Source organism: Enhydra lutris, unplaced genomic scaffold, assembly GCF_002288905.1.
Source record: "Enhydra lutris kenyoni isolate GAN:26980312 unplaced genomic scaffold, ASM228890v2 scaffoldscaffold25, whole genome shotgun sequence".
Lineage (NCBI taxonomy): Eukaryota > Metazoa > Chordata > Mammalia > Carnivora > Mustelidae > Enhydra > Enhydra lutris.
In genome coordinates, this window is record NW_019154109.1 from 4,879,754 (window position 1) to 4,901,608 (window position 21,855).

At 54.9% G+C, this 21,855-nt stretch overlaps 1 protein-coding gene across 1 annotated transcript; it reads right to left on the reverse strand.

Annotated features, from left to right (window-relative positions):
* Positions 1–6,399: 6,399 nt before the first annotated feature.
* On the reverse strand, positions 6,400–14,174 carry LOC111151081 (troponin I1, slow skeletal type). The gene is made up of 8 exons (XM_022508831.1): positions 14,140–14,174; positions 13,501–13,504; positions 11,913–11,954; positions 11,140–11,271; positions 10,111–10,200; positions 8,736–8,912; positions 7,695–7,804; positions 6,400–6,762 (listed from the first exon to the last, which is right to left on the reverse strand). Exons 1-7 carry the CDS (start codon positions 14,148–14,150, stop codon positions 7,697–7,699), a joined length of 564 nt encoding a protein of 187 aa, XP_022364539.1. The 5' UTR covers positions 14,151–14,174; the 3' UTR covers positions 6,400–6,762; positions 7,695–7,696.
* Between the last annotated feature and the right edge of the window lie 7,681 nt (positions 14,175–21,855).

A 21,855-nucleotide genomic window follows, 5' to 3' on the forward strand; every position in this document is an offset into this window, starting at 1 on the left:
TCTACCCACGACAATCAGCCTAGTGGCTTTGACTTCAGGGACACAAAAGTGGTAAGGCCTCGGCTCCTGACCTCCAGACCTTCCCACTCTAGCAATGGAGACACACACCAAAGCCTCATTCCAGGCAGACTGATAAAAATTGAAATTATGTCACCAGGAGGGATTAACTCTAATGGAGGGATTGGGAAGTCTTAAAAAGGAAGGAACATCGGGGTTGGGCTTTGGAGGTTAAGTGGAATTCAGCCATCATAAATGGCAGCCAAGCACCCGGCTTCTGGACACAGGATCAACCAAGACAGAGGGGCAACAGTGGGAGGTGTTTGTGGAGGGAGAGAAGACTCATGTGCCTGAAGCGTGGAGCGCCTTCCGAAGCTGAAGGGAAAGACAGGGGACAGATAGAAAGGACCCTGTGTTTGGCTCAGGTATTACCTTTTCACTGTAGCATATGCGGAACTTGAACAAAAAGGGAGGGTTTAATGGCCTTTACATGGGAAACGTCATAACCCTGACAGACAGCTCTGGACGCAGTTTGACTAGAGGTCAGACTGGAAGTGGGAGGCCATGCTGTGTGTGGGGGCGGGGAGGGGGCAGCAATTCTGTATAGTCCACAAAAGAAATGAAGGGGGCTTGAGCAAGGGTAGCCAGGAAAGGGGAGAAGAGAGGTGTTGGCAAGAGCTTTGGAAAGTTGAATCGTCAGGACTGATTCAACGGATTGTGGGCAGCGAAGGAAGACCGAGCCTTGGGACTCCCATCTCCCTAGGCTGAGGAGCTGGGTGAAGGCAGGTGCCCTTCCTTGATGAGACAGGGCAGCAGGAGGAGGAGGTGATTTGGGGAGGACTTCAAAGCACTAGGGATTCTTCAGCCTCAGCATGACTGACATTTTAGACTTGATCATTCCTTGTTGTGAGGACTGTCCGTGCATGGTGAGATGGTCAGCTGCGTCCCTGACTTCTACTCATTAGAATTTAAGGTCCATGAAGAAAGCCAGGAGGAGCTGTCCAACAGATAGCGGGATATAGGAGTATGGGTGCTCTGAAGAGAGCTTTGCCTGTTTTCCAGAGCACCCAGCGGAGAACTGCAGAGTGGGTAGGAGGAGGGAGGGATTCCCCAGGTCAGGCCAGGGAGGGACGTGTTAATGTGCCAGATATCTGTGCCCCTGGGCTGACTCCCTGTGTGTCTCGTGAGTGTCTTAAGAGCAAATGCCTTACTCCCCTCAGGATCCCCTCAACTCTACACCTAGTAGAGCAGGTGCTCAATAAAGGTTTGGAGAATCACACTAACTTGCTTTGGAAAGAACAGGAAAACCCAGATCAGCCAAAGACCCTGCTGAGTATAACATTGGGAGCAGGGTCAGGGAGAAGCTGAGATGGGGAAGGGGGTTCTAAGCATTCCTTGGCCTCCTAGATATGGCAAAAACAAGACATGGATCAACAGCAACTACCACCGTTGTTGGAAGGGGTGCACGAGGAACAATCTGGCAAAGGGGAAGATATGGTTCCTGACGTCCTAGCAGTTGCACTCCTGGGGAAAGAAGCTCTTGACCAGAGCAGAAAAGAGGCTCATGAATATTCCAAGCAGCACTCTTTACGGTGGCAAAATTCTGGAAACCACCTCCATGTCTGTTAATCGGAAAATGGGTGACTAAGCGATGGTATTTTTGTCACGTCACAGCAACAGAGGTGACTTTCACCACCATCACCTGGAAGGGGAAAAAGCAGGAAGCACACTTTTATGTCAGGCTTACCCCCAAAAGGCAAAAGTAGACAAAAGTAGACAATGTCTTGTTTAGGAGTTCGTAAGTACAGAGCAGTGCTAGAAAGAGAACCGAGAGCATAGTAAACGCAGACCTGAGGACTCCTGACCTCTGTGGAGAGGAAGGGCCTGCGAAAGCATTTACAACACCCTTGTTCTTAACATGAGTGCTTGGGATAAGGATGTTCATTTTATTGCTCTTCAACTATATATGCATTAAAAACCACAAGCATGTGCTGGTTGCTTCCTCCAAGGACAATCCATGGAGATAGGGCTGGTCACATGGGGAATTCCCTCATCAAGGGCAAGGGTTGTCAAGACTTCCCAGACAGCAGTGGGGGAAGGGGGCGTTCTCTCCTCCCAAAACTGACCTCGGGCTCTGGAATCCACCCCCCCACCCCTATCTACATAGCTCATAGGTCAGCTTCTCCTTCTCCAAAGAGGTCAGAGTGGGGACCCTGGCCCCAGAGTAGCAGGTTTGTAAATCACACCCTGACATTTCCATTTTATTCCCATTCCTGTATACCCACCGAGCAACTGAGCCATGCCTGACAACTCTTGGCAAAGGCAGAAAACAAATAAATGAGGTAATCCCACTCATACCCTAAAATACCCAGGGCAGTGGTTCCCAGGCTTTGGGTTTTCACCAACTAATATTTTTAAAATACGAATACCCAAATGGTGTTGATACCATTTAGTTTTGCAAAGTAAGAACTTTAAAAAACAATGACTACCTCCCCTGGAGCCAGATGTGTGCTGAGCCCCACCAGCGGTGGGCCACATGCTCAGGTCACCAGAACTCTGCCTCTGGCTGAGATATCAAAGCTCAGCCCACATCCAGTTTTTTTCAGGAGACTGGGGGTCCAGGGACCTATGTTTTCCTCCCAGTTATGTCTGTGACTTTGAACAAGTCACTTGCCCTCCCTGGGCCTGCAGACATTGACCATAGTTTTCCTGTGCCAGGGCCCTGGGGTTATAGAGACTCACGCTGCTCCGCCTCAGGGAACCCAGAGACTAGCTTAGGAGTTTGTCTTGGGAATCCAAGGAGCCCCCTGTTCCTCAGCTCTAAAAAAGGAGCCTCAGCTGGCAAGCTTTGGGGATTTCTGAGGAGAGAGCCCCATGTGGTCAGGAGAGGAGACTGCATGGGTCCCAGCAACCTGTCCCAGTTTTCAGCAGCTTGATCTCCCAGCTGGAACGAAACTGCCCCCCCCACCCTGGCTGCCCTGCCCAGATCCCTGCGGGGAGTCTGACTCACTTCGTGGGGGGCCTCTGGGGCTAATGTTTAACTCTGCTCCCTCCCTTCGCAGGCCCTTTAGCCCTGGCAGCCCTGGACACTGGGCCTGTCCTGATCGCCCTGCTGGGGTGGGCTCCAGACAGACAGGGGCCCAGCCTCCTACCTCCCCCCTCATGGAGACAAGGACCTTGTGGGAAGGGAGAGGCAGCAGCGGGCGTCCTGAGGGCTCTGGGACAGGCAGGGGATAGCAGGTGGCATTCAGCCCTGGGCATTCCTACAAAAGAGGGAGGAAGTCCATCTCCTGCCCACCACAGGCATCCCAGGAAATCTGCCATCCCTCCACCACCCCTACTTCTGGCCCTGGTCTTGGAGGAAGACCTTACCTTTGCTCAGCTGGGTGCCATTTGCATCTCCTTTGAATGTTTTCCCTTTGGGTGGAGATATTGGAATTCCTCAGCTGCATGAGCAGGGCTTTTGACCCCCAGCTGTGTCCCTTGGGGAAAGGGGCTGGTTGGGCTCTCTGTGGCAGGTCTGGTTCCAGGAAAGGACAACCCCAGAGACAGGCTGACCTAGGCTCCAGCTGTTGGCGAGCAGCTATCAAACCCTACAACTCAGGGTGAACTAATTCATGTCTCCTAGCCAGGTGCTCTTTCGGCAATCCAAGATAAGAGTGTCTCCTTCTTGGAGTACATGGGGGGCTCAGTCGGTTGAGTGGCTGACTCTTGTTTTTCAACTCAGGTCATGCATGATCTCAGGGTCCTGGGATCAAGCCACCCCACCCCCCACCCCCCAGCTGGGCTCTGCCCTGATCTGGGAAGTCAGCCTGGGGATTCTCTCTCTTTCTCCCTCTCCCTCTGCCCCTACTCCGCGCGTGCTATCTCTCGCTCTCTCTCAAATAAATAAATCTTTTTTTAAAAAAAGAGTATCTAGGGGCGCCTGGGTGGCTCAGTGGGTTAAAGGCTCTGCCTTTGGCTCAGGTCATGATCTCAGGGTTCTGGGATCGAGCCCCACATCTGGCTCTCTGCTCCGCAGGAAGCCTGCTTCCTCCTCTCTCTGCCTGCCTCTCTGCCTACTTGTGATCTCTGTCAAATAAATAAATAAAATCTTTTTTAAAAAAAGTATCTACTTCTTAACATTTTGTGAGAATATATATAATGATATAATTCTGATAAAGCATTGAGCATCATTTTTATTATTACTAAAATAGTGACTAAGCGTATGGACTCTGACTGCCTGGGTTGAATCCTGGCCCTTCCGTCCACTGGCTGTGTGACCAAAGAGGGAAGGTGGTGACCTCTCTGTGCTTCTCTCTCAGAGGGGTGTTGTGAGGGTGAAATGTGAGGTTGTGAACGGTGGCACCCGGCGTATACTCGGCGGGCTGCCAGTGGGAGCTGTTTTCAGTGGGAGGCCCAGCTCCCGGCTCAGCTGCCCCTGTATCCGGTCCGGTCTTGGGCCTCCATGTGAAAAGAAGTAGAATCATGGCTCTCCAGACACGTGCCTCCCACCCAGGCCCTGTTCACGGCTATGACTCCATGAGCAGCCTCCTCCCAAACGTTGCTTTCCCCCGCAAAGCGGCCCTGTGACGGAACCTGCCTCCTCCCTCACCCAGGCCGCCCCCGGGTCTTCGCTCTCAGGAAGCGTTTGGCCCCTTTGCCCTTGCTCTGCCCACCCAGGGGATGGATTAGGTCTAGCCCTGCTGGGAGACAGGAAGGACAAGATGTCGACCTCCAGGAAGCCTCTGTGTGAGTCTGTGGCCCTTTCCCAGAGGGCCCTCACCTTGGGTGTGTTGAGTTGGCCCCACGGGCTCAGGGCACCCAGGTGTTTGCTTTGAGTCAGGCCTGGGGCTGGTCTCCGGCGTTTGTAGGCAGGGTGGAGATCCCAGTCTGCCAGGGCCCCAGGTTAATAGTCGACTGGCGGAACTGAGGTTTAACTGAGATTTGGCTTTGGAAATTGGGGCCAGGCTCTCTCAAAGGGCTGAGCAGAGGCAGAGCAAGGAGACCATGCTTTGGACCCAGGCCAGCAAGGAGGAGCTCTGAGAGGCAGGGAAGGGTGGGTTTCTGTCGCTGCCTGGGCAGGGAGCCCAACCCCATCCTCTGGGGCGCGGACTGGCCCCATCAGGTTCTTCAGCTTCACGCGTGCGCGAGCGTGTGTGTGTGTGTGTATGAGAGAGATTGGGTGTGTTTGTGCCGAAGGGTTTCTGTGTATGGTTGGAGTTGTGCTCTTTGCACACATCTGCCTTTCTGCCGACTGAGCTGTTTGTAGAAGAAGCCTGGGCAGATGCTGCCTCCGCTCATCCACTCAAGCTTCTGGTCCCTCAAGGGGCTGGCAGGCTGGGCAGCCCCAGGATCTAGACCCTGTCCCGGGGGGTAGTTGGCACTGCACTTTGTACTCAGCTTCTGGTATTTATGGCAAATAATACACTGGGAGCAGAGGACAGAACAGGGAGTTACAGGGCGGGAGGAAGGGGGACTCCTCAGACTGCTCAGCCTCTCCTGGGACCAGTGCTGGGGTGGTGAAAAAGTCCAAGGGCCCCGGTTTTATAGGCTCAGTTTAGGAGTCGCCAAGACACTGCCCTGAAAAACCAGGCTCTGCTCTTCCCAGAACTTTGGTCTCTGCTCCATAGGAGGAGCATGTGGGAGGGCAGGGAGAAAGGCTGCCGCTTCCCCCCATTCCACTCCAGCAGGCTCGCACCCCTCACCCTCTGGGTCCAGACATCAATGGAATGGAGGAAGAACATGACCTAGAGGACAGATTACTGTCCAGCCCACCTCGAGGCCAGTGGATCTAGAGAATATGACCTGGAGGATATGACCCGTCCAGGAGCCTGAAGAGAAAATGAGTGGGAGGAGGGGGCATGAGGGTGGAGAGAGCAGGAGTCCGAAGGACTGAAGAGCCCCAGGGGCTGCGATGGGGAAAGGAGCCACCTAGTGGCCAGACGTAGAACTGCAAAGGTGTCCCTGCAGGCGGGGCCTGGGTGCGGAGCAACTCCCACCCGGTACCTGTGGGGCCCGGGGAGGGGCTGAAAGCACCCTGACCTCTCAGTCCAGAATAGTCAGGAACACCCAGCAGCTACCAGGGAGAGGTGATCCAGGTTTGCAGAGCAAGGGAACTGTGAAATCAAGCGGGACGAGGGGTTCTGAATGGAGAGGCCCATCTTGATGGCTGGCATCATTAGGAGGGGCTGGGGCTGCAGCAGAGGTTAGGGTTCGGGTAATCTGAGCAACCTGGGTGGTTGAGGGGGTGCTGTGTGATGTCACTGGGGCTGAACAGAATGGGTCCCAGAGGGACTTCAGCAGACAGCTGCCAATTCCTTAGACCTCCGTTCGGGACTCCGAGCTCCTGCCTGGAACCACCCTCATCCATCTCTCCAGACTCCCTGTCTTCTCTTTCTTCTGAGCACTCACAGCCAGAGCTACAGAAATGACTGGGACCCTGCTTTTTAATGGAGAAGCTGTGATGCCTGGGGGCACTCTACAGGTCGGGGAAGCAGTGCAGGGCTGCGGCAGGGGGCCAGAGAGGAAGGTGCTGCCACACCTCTTCCTCCCCAGCTCAGCTAGCTGGGGTCTCTACCCTGCGAGGGGGAGGTCTTCAGACACGGCTGTGTGTCCTCTTGGGTGTCTGTTTAATCCCAGTTCCAGAGGAGGGCACTCAGGCTGGAGGGGAGAGGTGGGAGCAGGATGGAGGCTCCAGAAATGCAGGGTGGGAGGCAGAGAGGGGAGCCAGGCTGGAGGGAGGAGCGGGAAGCGGAAGCCCAGAGCACAGAGCAGCAAGCCGGCCTGTAGGGAAAAAGAGGCAGAAGCCATCTTACAGATTTCCCCGTGGGACGTGCAGTTCTGGGACTTCTCACCCCTAGCTCCCTCCCCCCTGCCCCCGTCCAGACTGGACCATCATCCAGAAGGGTTTGTATAAAGCCTCAGCTTCTCAGCCCAGGGCCCAAGCTAAGCTCCCCATCCCTTTTGGAAGCTCTACAGTGGCTCCTCTCCCTCAGCTGGTTAATTCTCACTTCTGTGCTTTCCTGGCACCTCGGCCTTGAAACAGGCCCTTCTCCTGTACCTGCTAACCCTTGCCCATCTCTTCCTCAGAGAGCTCAGGGCTCTGGAAGGCCTCCTGTGCCAGGGCAAGGCAGCAGGCATCAGCACTCTGTGGGGCTTTTATGTGGCCTAACGTTGCTGCTTTCTCTAGCAATTTCCTCAGGGGTGGCAGGGGGTGGTCTTGTCTTCTCTGAATGGAACCCCCTGAGGCCAGGGACTCTGAGTTTGGGATACTTTGCCAGGAGGTATTTTTAAAAGCTTAGACTCTGAGAAAGTCAGAGCTGGAGGGCCCTCGGGGATCATCCAACCCAGTGGATCTCAAGGTCTTGGGGAGAATCACCCAGATTCTGGACCCACCCCCAGAGTTACTGATTCAGCAGCTCAGGAGTGGAGCCGGAACCTTGCTGGCGGTACCGGTACACCCTGACTGAGAACCTCATTCAGAGAACACTGATCTGATACAACCTCCAGCTTTGGAGATGAGGGGAGCAAAAACTGCCCCAAACCAGAAATGATCTGCCCAAGGTCTCTGGGGGCTGGAGCCAGGACTGAGTCGACCCAAGCTGACCCCCATCAACGCACCACACTGGGCCTGACCCAGTGGCCATCGTCCTAGAGCTCCTATTGTCTATTAGAGGCTGGTGGGCCCCAGAAGAAGGGAGCTCGTCTCTAGGTACCTCTACTGTGAGGTTGGAGACTTGGCGGCGTCAAACATCTTCTTCCGGCCTTCCATCCCGGACATGGCCTCCACGTTCTTCCTCCAGTCGCCCACCTCCACGGGCCGCTCCTATGGGGGGCCACACACACATGTCGGAGACCAAGCAGGCCGGGGGGCAGCTGGGGGCCCTCCAGGCACCAGAGAAACTAGGTGAGGGAAAGTCAGCCTGTTTGACAAGAGGAAATCCCAGCACCCCTGCCCCACGGGTGAGGCCCAAGGACACATTTGGGGTAGACAAGGGACAAGCTGAGGCTTCACTGGAAGAAGGAAGCTGTGTCAACTGGGAGTTCTGGATGATCGCAATGGGGTGCCGGGGTCAGTTCCCACCCTGGTAGACCACAGCCCAGCCTTGCCTCCAGACCCATGCCAACCTCCTGGTCTGGTGCTCAAGGCAAGCTCAAGGCCACCTCTTCTAAGAAGCTTACCTCCCCCTAAACTGGCTCATTTTCCATTTTACCAGCATACAACCTGCCATTTCCTCTCTCTATGAAGCTCCTTGGGCCGGAGACCATGTCTTTCATCCATGTTCCTTCTAGAGCCCATCCATTCTGAGTACATATATCGAGTTCAATCAGCTCTGAGTGATTTGTTGCTGAATGAGTGATTGAACTCAGTTCTCCAATGTCTGTGCTCATGTGTCCAATGGCCACAATGACCTAATGACCTGCTGTCTTTTTTCCCCTCTAGTGACAGAGGACACTATCTCCCTGGTCACCCTAATTGCACATTCTCTTCACACTGGGTGCTGTTCTACTTTCTTACTCAGTCTGGCTTCCTCTGGGTCCCAATTTCCTCCTCAGATTGAGAGCAGCCTGAGGGAAGGGAGCAAAGAGATTCTCTTTCTCCCAAAGAGAATCACAAGACTTCATCACTCCAAGAGGGTTCAAGAATGTTCTATCTGGCTGCCTGGCCTCCAACAGGAGCTCCTGCTTGAGGCTATGTGACGGAGTGACAGGTGATAGGACAGGGGGTGAAAGGTTCTGAGAAGAAGGGTCCTCACCTTCTCTGTGTCTTCCTTCTTCACTGACTTCAGGTTGGCCCGCAGATCCATAGACACCTTGTGCTTGGAGCCCAGTAGGGCCCGGAGCATAGCGTCAGCCGAGACCCGGACCCGACGCAGTGGTGGACGCTTGAATTTTCCACGGAGGTCCAGCACCTTCAGCTTTAGGTCCTTAATCTGCAGGTGAGAAGGAGCAAGGGTCCAATGGCAAGGGAGCACCTCAGAGCACCCTTCCTGGGGGTCTCAGACTTCTAGGGTTCCAGCCAAAGCTATACCCCACATTCTCCAGCTTCCAGGCCAGACCCTCTGGGACACTCAGACCCACCCATCCCTTTCGGAACAGCCACAGGTGTTTGTTGATAAATGAATGAGTAAGTGGAGAGATAAAGCACATCTCTGTCATGGTAACGGGAATAGATGGGGCAGCCCCACCAAACTCAGCACAAGTCTGGCTTGGAATGCTCTTCGTAGTGTGGGGCTGCTTCCTCCTATCCCTGTGGCCCATTCCTACTTCTAACTAGTCCCTCCCCGTGAGCCTTCAAAGCAGCTCATTGAGAGCACAGCCTTGACCCAGTCAGGTGGATAACCCCGCAAGTCCTAGACCCCTAGGGGGAGTTCCCAGGGTGCTATCTTTGGAGGGAATTCTGGGGAGATTAGTGATGCCGCAAATCATCATTCCTGATGGGGAGAAAAGGGAAGAGAGTAGTCTCTGATCCCACTCCATCCCCTCCTCCCTGCTTGAACAAGCACCCAGGGGCAGCCTGCCAGAGCAGCAGGAGCTCTGCCCTCCCGTGTTCTGCCCCACCACATGGGAGAAGAGTCTGCACAGAGCTCCTACTCCCACACCCCACACCGAGGGAACGCTGAGCACCGCAGTTGGGGGGGGGGGGGGTTAGCGACCAGCCCTGGTCCCACAACCACCACTGTGTGACCCAGACCAAAGTTCTCAGCCTCTCTGAACTTCAGCGTTCTCCTTTGTAAGGTGCAGATAATAGCACCTGCTTCATCCAGAAGCACGTAGGGAGGATCAAAGGATGCAGTGCACATGGGAGCCATCCACAAAGGGAAGAGGTTATTAACCAGCATGTGATTGTTGGTGTGGGTGAGCAAAGAGGGCAGCTCCTCTTAGACCGAAGAGCCTGCGTGGCAGGTGGGGAGGAAGGCTGTGCTTTTCATCTGTGTGATTATCCTCTCCCTGCCCATCCCCAGCCCTAGGGGGCTGGACTGGAGGGACCAGAGCTTCCCACGTGGTCACTTGCCAAACCCTGCAGAAGGAAGGGGACCTAGTCCGCAGCTCCAGCATCAGTGCCCATGCCCTGCCCCCACCACACAGCCAGCCTGGGCTAGCCATGCCCCTCCCCTCCTGCAAGCTCACCTCCCTGGTGTTGTGGAGACATTTGGCCTCAATGTCATATCTCTCCTCATCCACCACCTCCACCTTGGCGTGCAGGTCCCGGCACAGGTCCTGGGGGAAGCAAGGTTCGTCGCACAGGAACAGAAAAAAGGGGAGAGGAGTCATTTGGACCCCAGTCTCCCTTTCTGCCTCTTTGCCTGGTGCCTTTGCAATACCTACATTCTGGAAAGGAGCTGAAAACACCCCTTTGCTCTGAAGTTCATGGCTGCTAAAAGGTCCCTGCGTAAACCCTTTGTTTTCTGAATGTCATTGTTTTCTTTAAAAAGTTTTCTTACAACAAAAAACAATATAAGCAGGGGTGCCTGGGTGGCTCAGTGGGTTAAAGCCTCTGCCTTCAGCTCAGGTCATGATCTCAGGGTCCTGGGATGGAGCCCTGCGTCAGGCTTTCTGCTCAGCAGGGAGCCTGCTTCCTCCTCTCTCTCTGCCTGCCTCTCTGCCTACTTGTGATCTGTGTCAAATAAATAAATAAAATCTTTTTTAAAAAAATAAGCAAATTATAGAAAACTTGAAAGCTAGGTATTAAATAAAAAGAATAAACTATAAATAACAAGTGTTGCCACCGGGGAGAGGTGACCCTTGGTGACATTTTGGTGTATTTCCTTCCAGTCTCCTTTCTCTGCAGTCGCTGGCATTTAAACAGTTATCTGTGTTTTACAAACATTAAAAACCTATTTGTAGGGGAAGGACGGACATGTCCCGAGGCTCCCTCCCTGAACTTGTGAAATGGAATCTAACTAAAGAAAGGAAGGAAGGAAGGAAGGAAGAAGGAAGAAGGAAGGAGGAAGGAAGGAAGGAAGAAGGAAGGAAAAAACGAAGGAAGGAAAGAAAGACAGAAAGAAAGGGGATCTACCAGCACCACCCCCCAGAGGCCTGTGCGAGGACATGAGACCATGAAAGGGAAGAGCCCCTTGGGAAGGAACGGAGACTGGAGCCCCAGCGTTAGTGCAGGCTCCAGCCGCCCGGGCCCGGGGCTCAGCCCCGCAGACTCACCTGCAGGGCACTGAGGGACAGGCCGCGGGTCTGCAGCGTGGGGATGCGCTCAGCCAGGTAGCGGGCCTTCTCCGCCTCCCGCTCCTCGTGCTCCTGCTCCCAGCACTCCTTGGCCTTGGCCAGCATCAGGCTCTGCACAGGACAGAGCCTGCTGAACCATGGGCCCAGGGCCCTCGCGCTCCCCACCCAGCATCAGGGCTCGAGGGGAAGGAGGACCCCAGGCTGGTACCGGCTTGGCCCCTGGCACTACAAGCACCATGTCCTCTCGTGCTGGTCAGGGCCCAGAGCAGGCAGCTCCGGGAGCACATGGATGAGATGGTCCCGAGCCTGCAGGTGTGTGTGTGCAACCCACAGGTGGGCCAGGTGAGAAGGAACCCTGGGCCACCACACACAGTGTCTCTAGGCCCCCGGAGCTGTTTTCCCTCACAGTCTTCCCCGTAGCCACTTCTGGTCTGTTTCAGCCCAAGGAGCTCCAAAGAGAGAAACTCTGGCCAAAATAAAGCAGGCCCTCTGGCAGCCACCAGTGGATGAACGCCCGCAAACTGGTCACTGTCTTCCCTCAGGAACCTGGGCAGGAGCCAGGTCTCCCTAGTTTCAGGTTTCCACTCAGCAACCACCTGGCTCCAGGCAATGGCCAGCCTCCCTCCTCAGCCTCCTCCCTTTGGCCTCCTTCCTCTTCACCATCCCCTGACCCTCCACACCCCCGCAGAGTCTCCACCACACCCCCTCTGCCTCCCACTGGCTCTTCCCCCAGAGCCAGCACAAAGCCTCACCTTCAGCAAGAGCTTGCGTGAGGCCGTGATCTTGGACTTTCTCTGATGGTGAGAAGGAGAGAGATGGGTGGTGAGGTAGAGGCTGCAGATGGGAAATCTGGTCTAGGCCAGCGTGTGTGTCCTCCAGATTCACCCCCATTATACCCAGAATCCTCGCCCCTAAAACGTTCCCCATCTTTGTGATTTAACCCCTCAAATTCGAGGAATGCTGTCGTCAGTGACCGCAACCTTGACCTTGACCTAGAGGCTGAAGCCCTCACTTTCAATCCTGGTTCCAGTGCTGGTGGGGGTCCTGTGTGAGTCACGTGACCTCTATGGCCACCTCCTTCCTCATCTGTAAATAAGAACGCCGAGACCCACCTTCCTCAGTCCACAGAATTATACAGACAGAATGACCTCATGGGTGCTCGAGTCCTTTGAAAGGCATGAAACAGACGCCCCCACTTAGCGCTCTGCACGGTAATATCCCCGTACCTCGATGATCTATCATGTCCGGAAACGAGCTGTGAATTTCACACATCCGGAAGTATGTCTTGTTGCACATCACAGCTTTTTTTTTTTTTAATGTCAACACCATCCATCTTCATCTTTCTCAGGTATAAAAACATTGTTTTCTCTTCTTACTAAAAATACTTGATATATTCTTGCCCACTATGTATGCTCTCACAAGTCTTAGTTTGCAGCAGCATCCCCCCGCCCCCCTGCCACCAGGGGAGAGGCCGGTAAGGAGCACTGCTCAACCCCTAACTAATGAGGCTGTGAGGCCTTCTCAGCACTTGTAGCTCCTCCCGACCATGGGCTGTCGATTCTGGCTGCTGCCAGAGAGCAGCGGTCTACTGGAACTGTGGGGTGCACCAGGAGGGCATAGTGAGCAGGCTCTAAGGGAGAAAATGGGGGAAGATGAATGGGCTTCATAGTTCATGCATGGGATGTGGGACTTCCACTCCCACTGTTCGGAAGGGTTTGTTGGTCCCTTCCTCTCCTAAAGCGGGGTTTGGGCTACGTTTCAGGTTAGGGTGCTTGTGGGAGAAGTGGCCTGTTGCCACGATCATTACCATCCACAGTTTACATCCTGTCGTGCACCCATGGCAAATGTCCGTCGCAGTGTTGTTTCCCCGCCTCTTGGTGAGCTGATGGGCCACCTTGTTTGACCATCGATCAATGGCAACTCACTTTAATAGGAGCCTCAGCAAAACTGAGAAATTCATATGGCTATTGAGAAACGGTGAACTGGATTCTCTCTGAGAATCTCTGTGCCAAATGTCCCTTTTGTCAGGGCTGCTGACTCCCACCCTTGTCAGATCAGAGCCCACAGCCCGATCTCTCCAGTTCCTGACCTTGCACGGGACACAGGCTGTGTTCTCAGCAGCCTCGATAAATCAGGACTGTTTCAGGGTCAGCGTTATCTGAGACCTGAGGGACGGGTAAGGACACCTCTTTGCTCCTCTCTCGATGTTTGGTCATTGGGCAGGGGTAGAATAACCCAATGGCAATCCCTTGTTACTGGACTGACTCTGTCCAAAACAGGATGGTCCCTCGGGCCTAGACAAGTGATCAAGAATGGTAAGATACCCCAGATCTCACTTACCTCGCTTCAGGCATTCATCACAGGAAGGACAGGAGGAAAGAGCAAAAGACAGAGTGTGAATAATGCAGAAGACATAAGCAACAACAGAACAACACGGACAAGCTTGGGCAGTGGTGGTGTGGTGACAACCACACACCAGAAGGACAGTGGGCATCAGGCAGGGAGACCAGCTCAAGGGTTCCAGCAGAACAGAATACAACTTCAGTGGCCCTCTGGACTACTGGGTTCTTGCTCAGAGGCGTTAGCCATTATAAGTTGGAGTGGAGTGGTGGAGGTTCAGGGAAGCCTCAACACAGGGTTCCAGCATGGGAAAGCTTCCATCCCTGGCCTTGTGGGCAAATTCCCAAAGCTTTGTTCATCTGTTGAGCCAAATCATGACCTGGCACATGCATTTCATCTGGCCTGTGCAGAGACGAACTCTGTAAGAGGCCACAGAGGTCTTCCTTAGGCAACCTGGAGCATAGGTTCTGCTCAAAGTCTAGGAGGACGCGTGGTGACACAGGGGACCTAGTACTCAGGACTGTTTCTATGTGAGAACCTGATCTCCTGGGGAGCTGCTTCAGGGTTTGAACAGATGGAGCCTCCCCTATAGGGCTGAAATCTGCAGCACAGGGGGTGCAGGGGGGTGGGGCTACTTACACTTCAGGCATGGTGGTGGTCGGGGGGGCAGCACCTGGGGGCACAAAGCAAGCAAGTTGTAACTCCTGCCTCCCAACCCAGCTGGGCCCTGGTGCTGTGTCAGCCGCCCGGCCCAGGAGAGCCAGACAACAGGAAGAAGAAATCAGACAGAATGGATTCCAACAGGTCCAGGACAAGAAAAATGTTTGTCCATTGATTCTTCTTTTCATTCATTCACTCATTCATCCATTCACTCATTCATTCCCTCATTCGCTCACAAGACAGAGAAAAATCCTAGAAATGCAAAGAAGCACTCTAAGAACCGTAAGTGGCTCTGTTGGACAGGTACGTAGGGCGGGGGTCTGCGAACTACAGACCCCAGGCCAAACCTGGCCTCTCCCGCCTTGTGTTGCATAAAGGGTGTAAAATAAAGAATATGCAATAGAACATACAAAACCTAAAATATTTACTATTGAGCCCTTTCCAGCAAAGTCTGCCAGCCCTCGTAGGGAGCAGAATAGAATCCATAGAAATCTGTTTGAAATGTGAGGTCGTGGGCCCTCCACAACGTGCTGAGTTTAGAGTCTGTCCGGCGGATGAGGGCGTCCCTGAAGTTGTGCGAGAGGGGAGAATCCGAAAGAGGAAGAGCACCGAGCAAAGATGGGATGTAAGTAACTGCCATTTGGGCCAGCTCCAGGGGGCGCTCTTCCCGCGCTGGGCCGTGTCCTTGCGCCAGGGCGGGCGCAGCTCGCGGGCACAGTGTGACTGACAGCCCAGGGGTGGGGCGGAAAGGGGGCCCCGCGCTGCACTGAGGGGCTTAAACCAGCAGGCCGGGCAAATCCTGCCGTCTACTCTCATCTTTATCTGACCCTCTTCAGGCCGGTTTTCCTTTCTGCAAAGGGGTGAGATAAATTGTCGTCCACTGAAAAAAGCTCTTAAATGCTTCGTTCAAACCAAATTTTACTTGGAAGCAAAACAAATTCAAGCAATGAGAGCCAACGCCACAGGCTGAAAGGGGTACCTAGGAGCCCGCGGCCTTCGGTGAGGACCCCGGTCTGCGGAGCACAGTTCGAAGCCCCCTGACTGGGTTGTCCCGGGGATCCCTTCACCCCTGATAGTTGGGGGACCCAGGCCAAGAAGGGGGTCCTTGAGGTGGCGCAGGGGGACATCCAAAGCCAGACCTGACCCACCATCTTGCCTGGGCCTGGACAAAGAGCATTCCAGTAGAGGGTGGGGTTGTGCAAAAGATCAGGGGAAGGAGAAGGACAACTCTGGCGGGAGCAGGTGTGCGAGGCAGGACCGGCATGCCGAGCTGGGTTGTGAGGTGAAGGATGGGGGAGACATGTGTATGCGTGGGGAGGCGGGGGCAGGACGTGCGGGGTCAGGAGTTAGAATTTGGCCCAGGAACCTGGTTTGGTATGGGGGGGGGGGGGGGGGTGGCGGAAGGGCAGAATCTAAAGGATGTTTGTAAAGTGGCTCAGTCATTTCATTCCAGAGCCACCTCTCTCCTCTCCCTCTGTGCCTGTGAAGCCTCCTCCCCCAAACCATGAATGGGGCTCGGCCACCTGTCCCAAGTCTCCCCCATCTGTCAGAAAGCTGTCTGGGCCTCCCACCTCTGCCTCTGCCTCCTGGGGAGGGTGAGGCCTGGGGTGGAGAAGGGGGAAAGGGAGTGTGACCCCAGAGTCTCAGCTGTCACCCCGGGGGCACAGAAGGAGAGGTAGGATCCAACCCATAAATTCCCCAGATATTTGGCTGAAATTAGATTTTATGACCAGCTGTTTATTCTCCACTCCTCTGAAGACAAGCAAGTAAGTCCAAAAAGAAACACGAGCTGGTGAAGAAACACCTCCAGGTCCTTCTGTCCATCATTACCGCCCTGCCATAATGCCAATCCCAGGGGGCAGCAGGTCTCGGCTGAGTGGGGATGTGCCTCTCCCTTGGTGGGCATTTGGCCATGATCACGCCTCCCTCAGAGAGCCCACTGTCACCAGCATGGGGCCCTCCTGGCCCGGGCCAGCCTCGGTCTCCTGCCAAGCTCCAGGGCCTGCCCCCCAGCTTGCCCCCTGACAAATGCCAGGCCCCGGGGTCCCCAGCCTGTGCTCTGATACCCACCAGATGGGACCCCTTGACAGGTCCTGTGGAAGACAAGCAGAAACCTGATAAGAAGTCAGGATGCAGATAGCAGCGAATGTGAGTTCAGAAGGCTCGCATTCCATCTCCCCCACAAGTAGCAAGCGAGGAGATAATTAGAAAATCCACCGCTGGAGGGAGGGAGTGAAGGATGGCCAGGGGTTGACTCAGAGCTGGGCTTTCCCTTCCCTGAGGCCCTGTGGGGTGGACTGGGAATATCAACTAGCTTAGGGGACTGAGGCTGAGCGTATGAACGTCTGTGTGCGTAAGGATAAGTGTGTATGTGAGTGTGTGTGTGTATAGGGACAGGAGCCAATCTTTTTCACACCTGATAATCAGGGACACAAATTTCTGGTTAGGCTCATGTTCTTCCCTCTGCTCCCCACCCCCTGACCTTGGACCCCAGTTCAAGGGCATCCCAGTCCTCTTTGATCATTAGCAAGCATTATATTCCCACACCCCCCACACCCTCCATCTTGAGCTCTTAGCAGGAAAGCCTAACCTCAGAGCCACTGTGGGGTCGACAGTCCCCCAATTCCAGTGGCTGGTACCATCTATCGTCCACCTTACCCCACCCCCCCAGCCATGGCTCCCAATATAGAAGGTGCCCCTCTGTTTTGCCTTCACAGACTCTCATGCCCCAACCCCAAATGCTGTCACCATTGGCCTTCCCTCTAGAGGGCCCCACCAACTACTTTCTACTCCGTGGAGTCAGGAGCAGTGGACAGTGGGGCTGGCAGTCTGCCCGCAGCGGCTCTTGCCCTGCTATATAGGTGGGTGGGCAAGGGGAGCCAAACACGTCCCTCAGAGACAAAGAACAAAGAGGCAAGATGGTTTCCTCAGTCCGCAGGGGCTGGAGGCTGGGGGCTGGTCTTCGAGGCTCCCCCGAGTCCCACACACCAGAGCCCCTTCTTTGTCTTCTGCTGTAGGCGTTGTCCACCTTTATTGCTCGTCAGGATCTTCCTAAACTTCCAAATGCAGCCCCACCACCCCTCCCCACCGATTCCCAATGCCACCACCTTCCTCTGTGCGCCCTCTCCCTCCGGGACCTGCTGGGAAGGCCTACCCTGGGGCCCCTTGAGCAACCTTGTGGGCAATCCTGCTCCTGGCTCTTAGCCTGAAAATGGGCAGTGGAGATTTTTACCTCCAGTTACAGTTTTGCAGGAGAGAGGTCATTCCTAAGGATAAAGGACTGTGGGAGCATCTTAGGACCATTCCACTGGCAAACCCAAATGCACAGGCCATGGCATAGGTCTTCCTTCTCCAAGCCCTGTGTCTTCTCTAACTCAAGCCCCAGTTTCTCTCTCTGGGCTCGACCTAGATCGGCAGTTCTGGGCTGCAACCACTTACCTCGTTCAGGTTCTGGGAGCTGGGCTGGCCTGTGTCTCACTGAGGACCGCAGACTGTGAGGGGCAGACAGAGGGGAGGCTATGAAAACTATGGGCCACAGCAACTGGCCAGTAAAAATAGAACAGAGCCGCTGCCCCTCCCATCCCCTCCCACCACACACACACCCCCACAGAGCAGACACACACTGCAGCACACACCACAGACCCTCCCTGAAGACACGTGTGTCCAAGATCAGGGTACACATAGATCCTGTGCACACAGAGGCCACCGACTGAGTCCAACCAGCACCCACCTAGGGGGACGCCAGCTGAAGAGGGGAGAGAATGAGCGGCCAGACCAGAGGAGGCACTGAGCAGTGACAGCGGGACCAGTGCATAGCCCGGGGCTCTGGTGGGGGGGGGGGCACCAGGAGGCTTGGGGGGCCCAACAGGGGCTGGGGGAGGATTAACTGTCTTGCTGACCTACATCTCTCACAAGGAAATGTAGAAATCAGATCCCTGAGCCCATACTACAAAAGCCTAAGAGGGCTATAGACTAGATCTGGGTGTTCTCGTGTGGCTCTGGTCCATGGGCCCTAAGAGTTTGCTTGGGCTTGGGAGTGATGTCAACAGCACGGCAGGCGGACTCCAGCGAAGGTTCCTGGGGCTGAGCCAAGGGGGTGGTCGCAGCAGCACCCGCCTCTATGCACGCAGAGTTCTGAGAGTCTGTGGACGCTCTGCACCCCCCTCCAAGTGAGCTTCTGGGAATCTAGGTTACCCGGGTTCCAAACGGCACCCCAAATCCCATGCCTGGGACCCAATAAGACTAACTCACCTTCTCCCCTGCCTTGCCCTCGGTCTCCAGCCAGAATCCAGGGGGCTGGTGCCATTGGAGGCCGCACCTGTTTACTGGGTATTTTTAGAACAGTTGATGAACACATAATACCCACCCTATAGTCAGAGAAAGACAATGCCTGCTATGTTAATCCTGTGACTATTATCGTCGGTCATCTCCTGGGCCAGGCTCCCAGGCTGGGACAGGACAAGCAGGATACTGACCCCCTCTTGGAGGCCAGCCAGAGGACTCCCAGGCAGCGAGAGGTTAGGGAGCTGGTGGGGGAGAGAGCTGGTGGACAGGGGTGTGCTAAGGAGACACACCCACAGTGCCTACGGAGGGACAGAAGGCCCCATCCTCCGGCTACTGCCATTCTGGTGCCCAACAGAGGCCGCTCCAATTTGGTTCTTCTCTGGTCAACTTGGGAACGCCCCCGTGCTGGAAGGCTGCCAGGGAGAAGGGACAGGGTCTGGGAAGTTGCTTAGAGGCATAGGATTCTGGGTGCAGGGCCTGGAATGAACAGTAAGGACAGACAACCACCAAGGAGCAGTGGGAGGTCAGAGAAGGGTGTGAAGGCTGGGGTGAGTCCGCTGGAGTTTAGAGCATTGGCTTGTCATGTTTATAATTTATACAAGAACTTTCTTTTCTTTTTTTTTTTTTTAAGATTTTATTTATTCATTCGACAGAGAGAGATCACAAGTAGGCAGAGAGGCAGACAGAGAGAGAGAGAGGAGGAAGCAGGCTCCCCACCAAGGAGAGAGCCCGATGCGGGGCTCGATCCCAGGACCCTGGGATCATGACCTGAGCCGAAGGCAGAGGCTTTAACCCTCTGAGCCACCCAGGCGCCCCTATACAAGAACTTTCTTACAAGAAGTTAAGATGCACCAAAAGAATGAATTATCTGGATAATTCTGTGTTTTGGAAGGGAAGCACAAAGAAAACATTGACAAATGGAAGAACAAATGAGGGTCAGCAGGAACCACAATGAATCACGGCCTCTGAGGGCCTTGGGGTGTCAGCCATGCTCAGTCCCTAATGGGACAGAGTGGGGCCAGGATTGCCTCATCCCAGGCCTCATCGACACCCCGCCACACCGTGTGGTCCAGCTCTCCACTCTCACTTCCACCCCAACCTGTCAGCCTCTTACCTGCTGCCTGTTCACAAGTGGCCTTCAAAAGTGGGACTGTCACCCCCTGTGGTCCTTGAACATGCCCCAGTCTTCCTTCACCTGTGGACCACTCTGGAGGCAGAGGCCTCTGGGGTCCGCCTGCAAGGCTGGCAATCTCTGGTGGGAAGATGCCCAGGACCCAGCTGAGGGGGCCACCACTGGATGGCATTGGCCCTGGGCCCCACTCTCTGCCCTGACTGAGTGTGCTTCTGCAGACTTTCTCCTGCCTTCCTCGCTCACTGTCACCCTCCTTAAAAGCCACCCCCAGCTCAGTGCTTCTCTGCCCACTTACCATTCTCCCTGTGGAGCAGGAGCTGCGGTCCTGGGAACGCTGAGGCTGTGTCTATTTTTTTTGCACAGACACCCACCTGGCCAGGGGAGACCCTCCCCAGACACAGAGCCAGAAATAGTCCTCATGGCCCTGTGAGATCCCCAGGTAGTACTCCCTATGGTGGGCTGAATAAGGGCCACCAAAAGTGGCCCATGTCCTAATGAACAAAATGTGAACATGTTACCTTCTAGGGCAAAAAGTACTTTGCAGATCTGATGAAATGAAAGAGCTTGAGTTGGAGAATTATCCTGGGTTATCCTTGTGGGCCCAGTCTAATCACATGGTCCTTATCAGACTGAGGCATTAGGATCAGGCTCAGTAGTAGGACACCTGATGAAGGAAGAAAGATCAAAAAAGAGAAAAGATGCTGTTATGTTGCTGGCTTGGAAGACAGAGGATGTGACCTTGAGCCAAGGAATGCGGGCAGCCTCTAAAACCTGGGAAAGTCAAGGAAACAGATTCTCCCCTCAAGACCTCCCCTCAAGAGCCTCAAGACAGAAGCAGGCCTGCCGACACCTTGGCTGTGAGACCAGGGAGACTGATTTTGGATTTCTACCCTCCAGACCTGCAAGATAGCAAACTTGCATTCTTTCAAATCACTAAGGTTGTGGAAATTTGTTATACCCGCAGTGAGACCCTAACATACTCTGTAATGCCTTGGACATTTCACGAACCCAGGACTTTGTGGTTCAGGCTATGCTCAGGAGGCCAGGCAGAAACATGGCGGGCCTGGGGGCAGGCACTCAGATCCAGTGTTCCCTGGGCCCGACAGCCCGGAGCAGACCCTCACGCATCCCTGGGCAGAATCTAGCCCACCAGGGCCTGGCCCCTTCCTGGAAGTCAGCTCTGAACTTGCCCAGAGGATGCCAGGATGTCAGAGCAGGAAGACTGCCCAGGGCAGTCACTGTCCTCTGGAGGAAAGAGAGGTCCAGAGAGAAGGGGCCACACAGTGAGTGGGCCAGGTCTCCTAAAGGCCAGCCCGGCACTCCGTCCCCTTGGCTACACCCAGTTGTCTCCCTATCATTCCTGCTTGAACTCTCCTATAACCCTGGCCCTGCCTTTTACCCTCACATGTGCCCTCCAGGTGCCCTGGAAAGCGGTGCCCCACAGCCAGTGGGGGCTCCTGCGGCCAGGCCCGGCCTGCTCCAAGGTCCATGTGAGCTGAACAACCCCCACGGCTGCACCTGGTCACCCCAGCCCTAACCTACTAGAACCTTCGTCCTCCGGCTCTCTATTCTCTCCTGTGAGGTTGCACTCACTCTCTTGTGATCCCTTCTGTGAACAGTTTTGTGTGAAATGCTCAGACTGATCTCGTTCACACACCTCAACCGGCCTCATCTCCAGCCCCGCCCTGTACAGAGCCAGTGAATGGAGCTTTGGCCCCCCCGCGCCCCCCCGCCGCCCTTAGTCTGACCCTGCTGTAGGCCTTCTGGACCCTAACACAATGCAGGGTCACCGTGATTGACCCAGCAGTGGTGTCCTCTCTGAAACTCGGCTTCCTCATTCAGACGATTACTTTAGTGGCCTGAGGGTGAGCCTGGCCTCCTTAGGGACGCCCCTTCCCTGGGGCAAAGCTGATGGCCTTCCCTTAGCTTCTTTTGAAGTTCAGGGAGAGTCTGAGGCAGCCATGACCTGGGTCCAGGTGGTCTGTGCCCTCTCAGATCTCCCAAGACTTCCCCGCTCGATGCAAAACAGATGCAACAATTGCTGGAGAAGGAATGAGAATCAGGACTCACTGGATCTAGGGAGAAAGGGGCCAACCCAGGAAGAGGGAGCAATTTGGGGTAGATGAGGGGAGGGGAGAAAACCTGGAGGGGTTTCCAGCCTCCCGTCCCACAGCTCCCAATGTCCTGGGGCTGGGGAGGCCACAGGGCAAGGAAGGAAGTGTCTGATCAGAGGAGCTAAGCCTTGTAAGGCTGTAGGTTGTGGAGTCAAGGCCCCATCC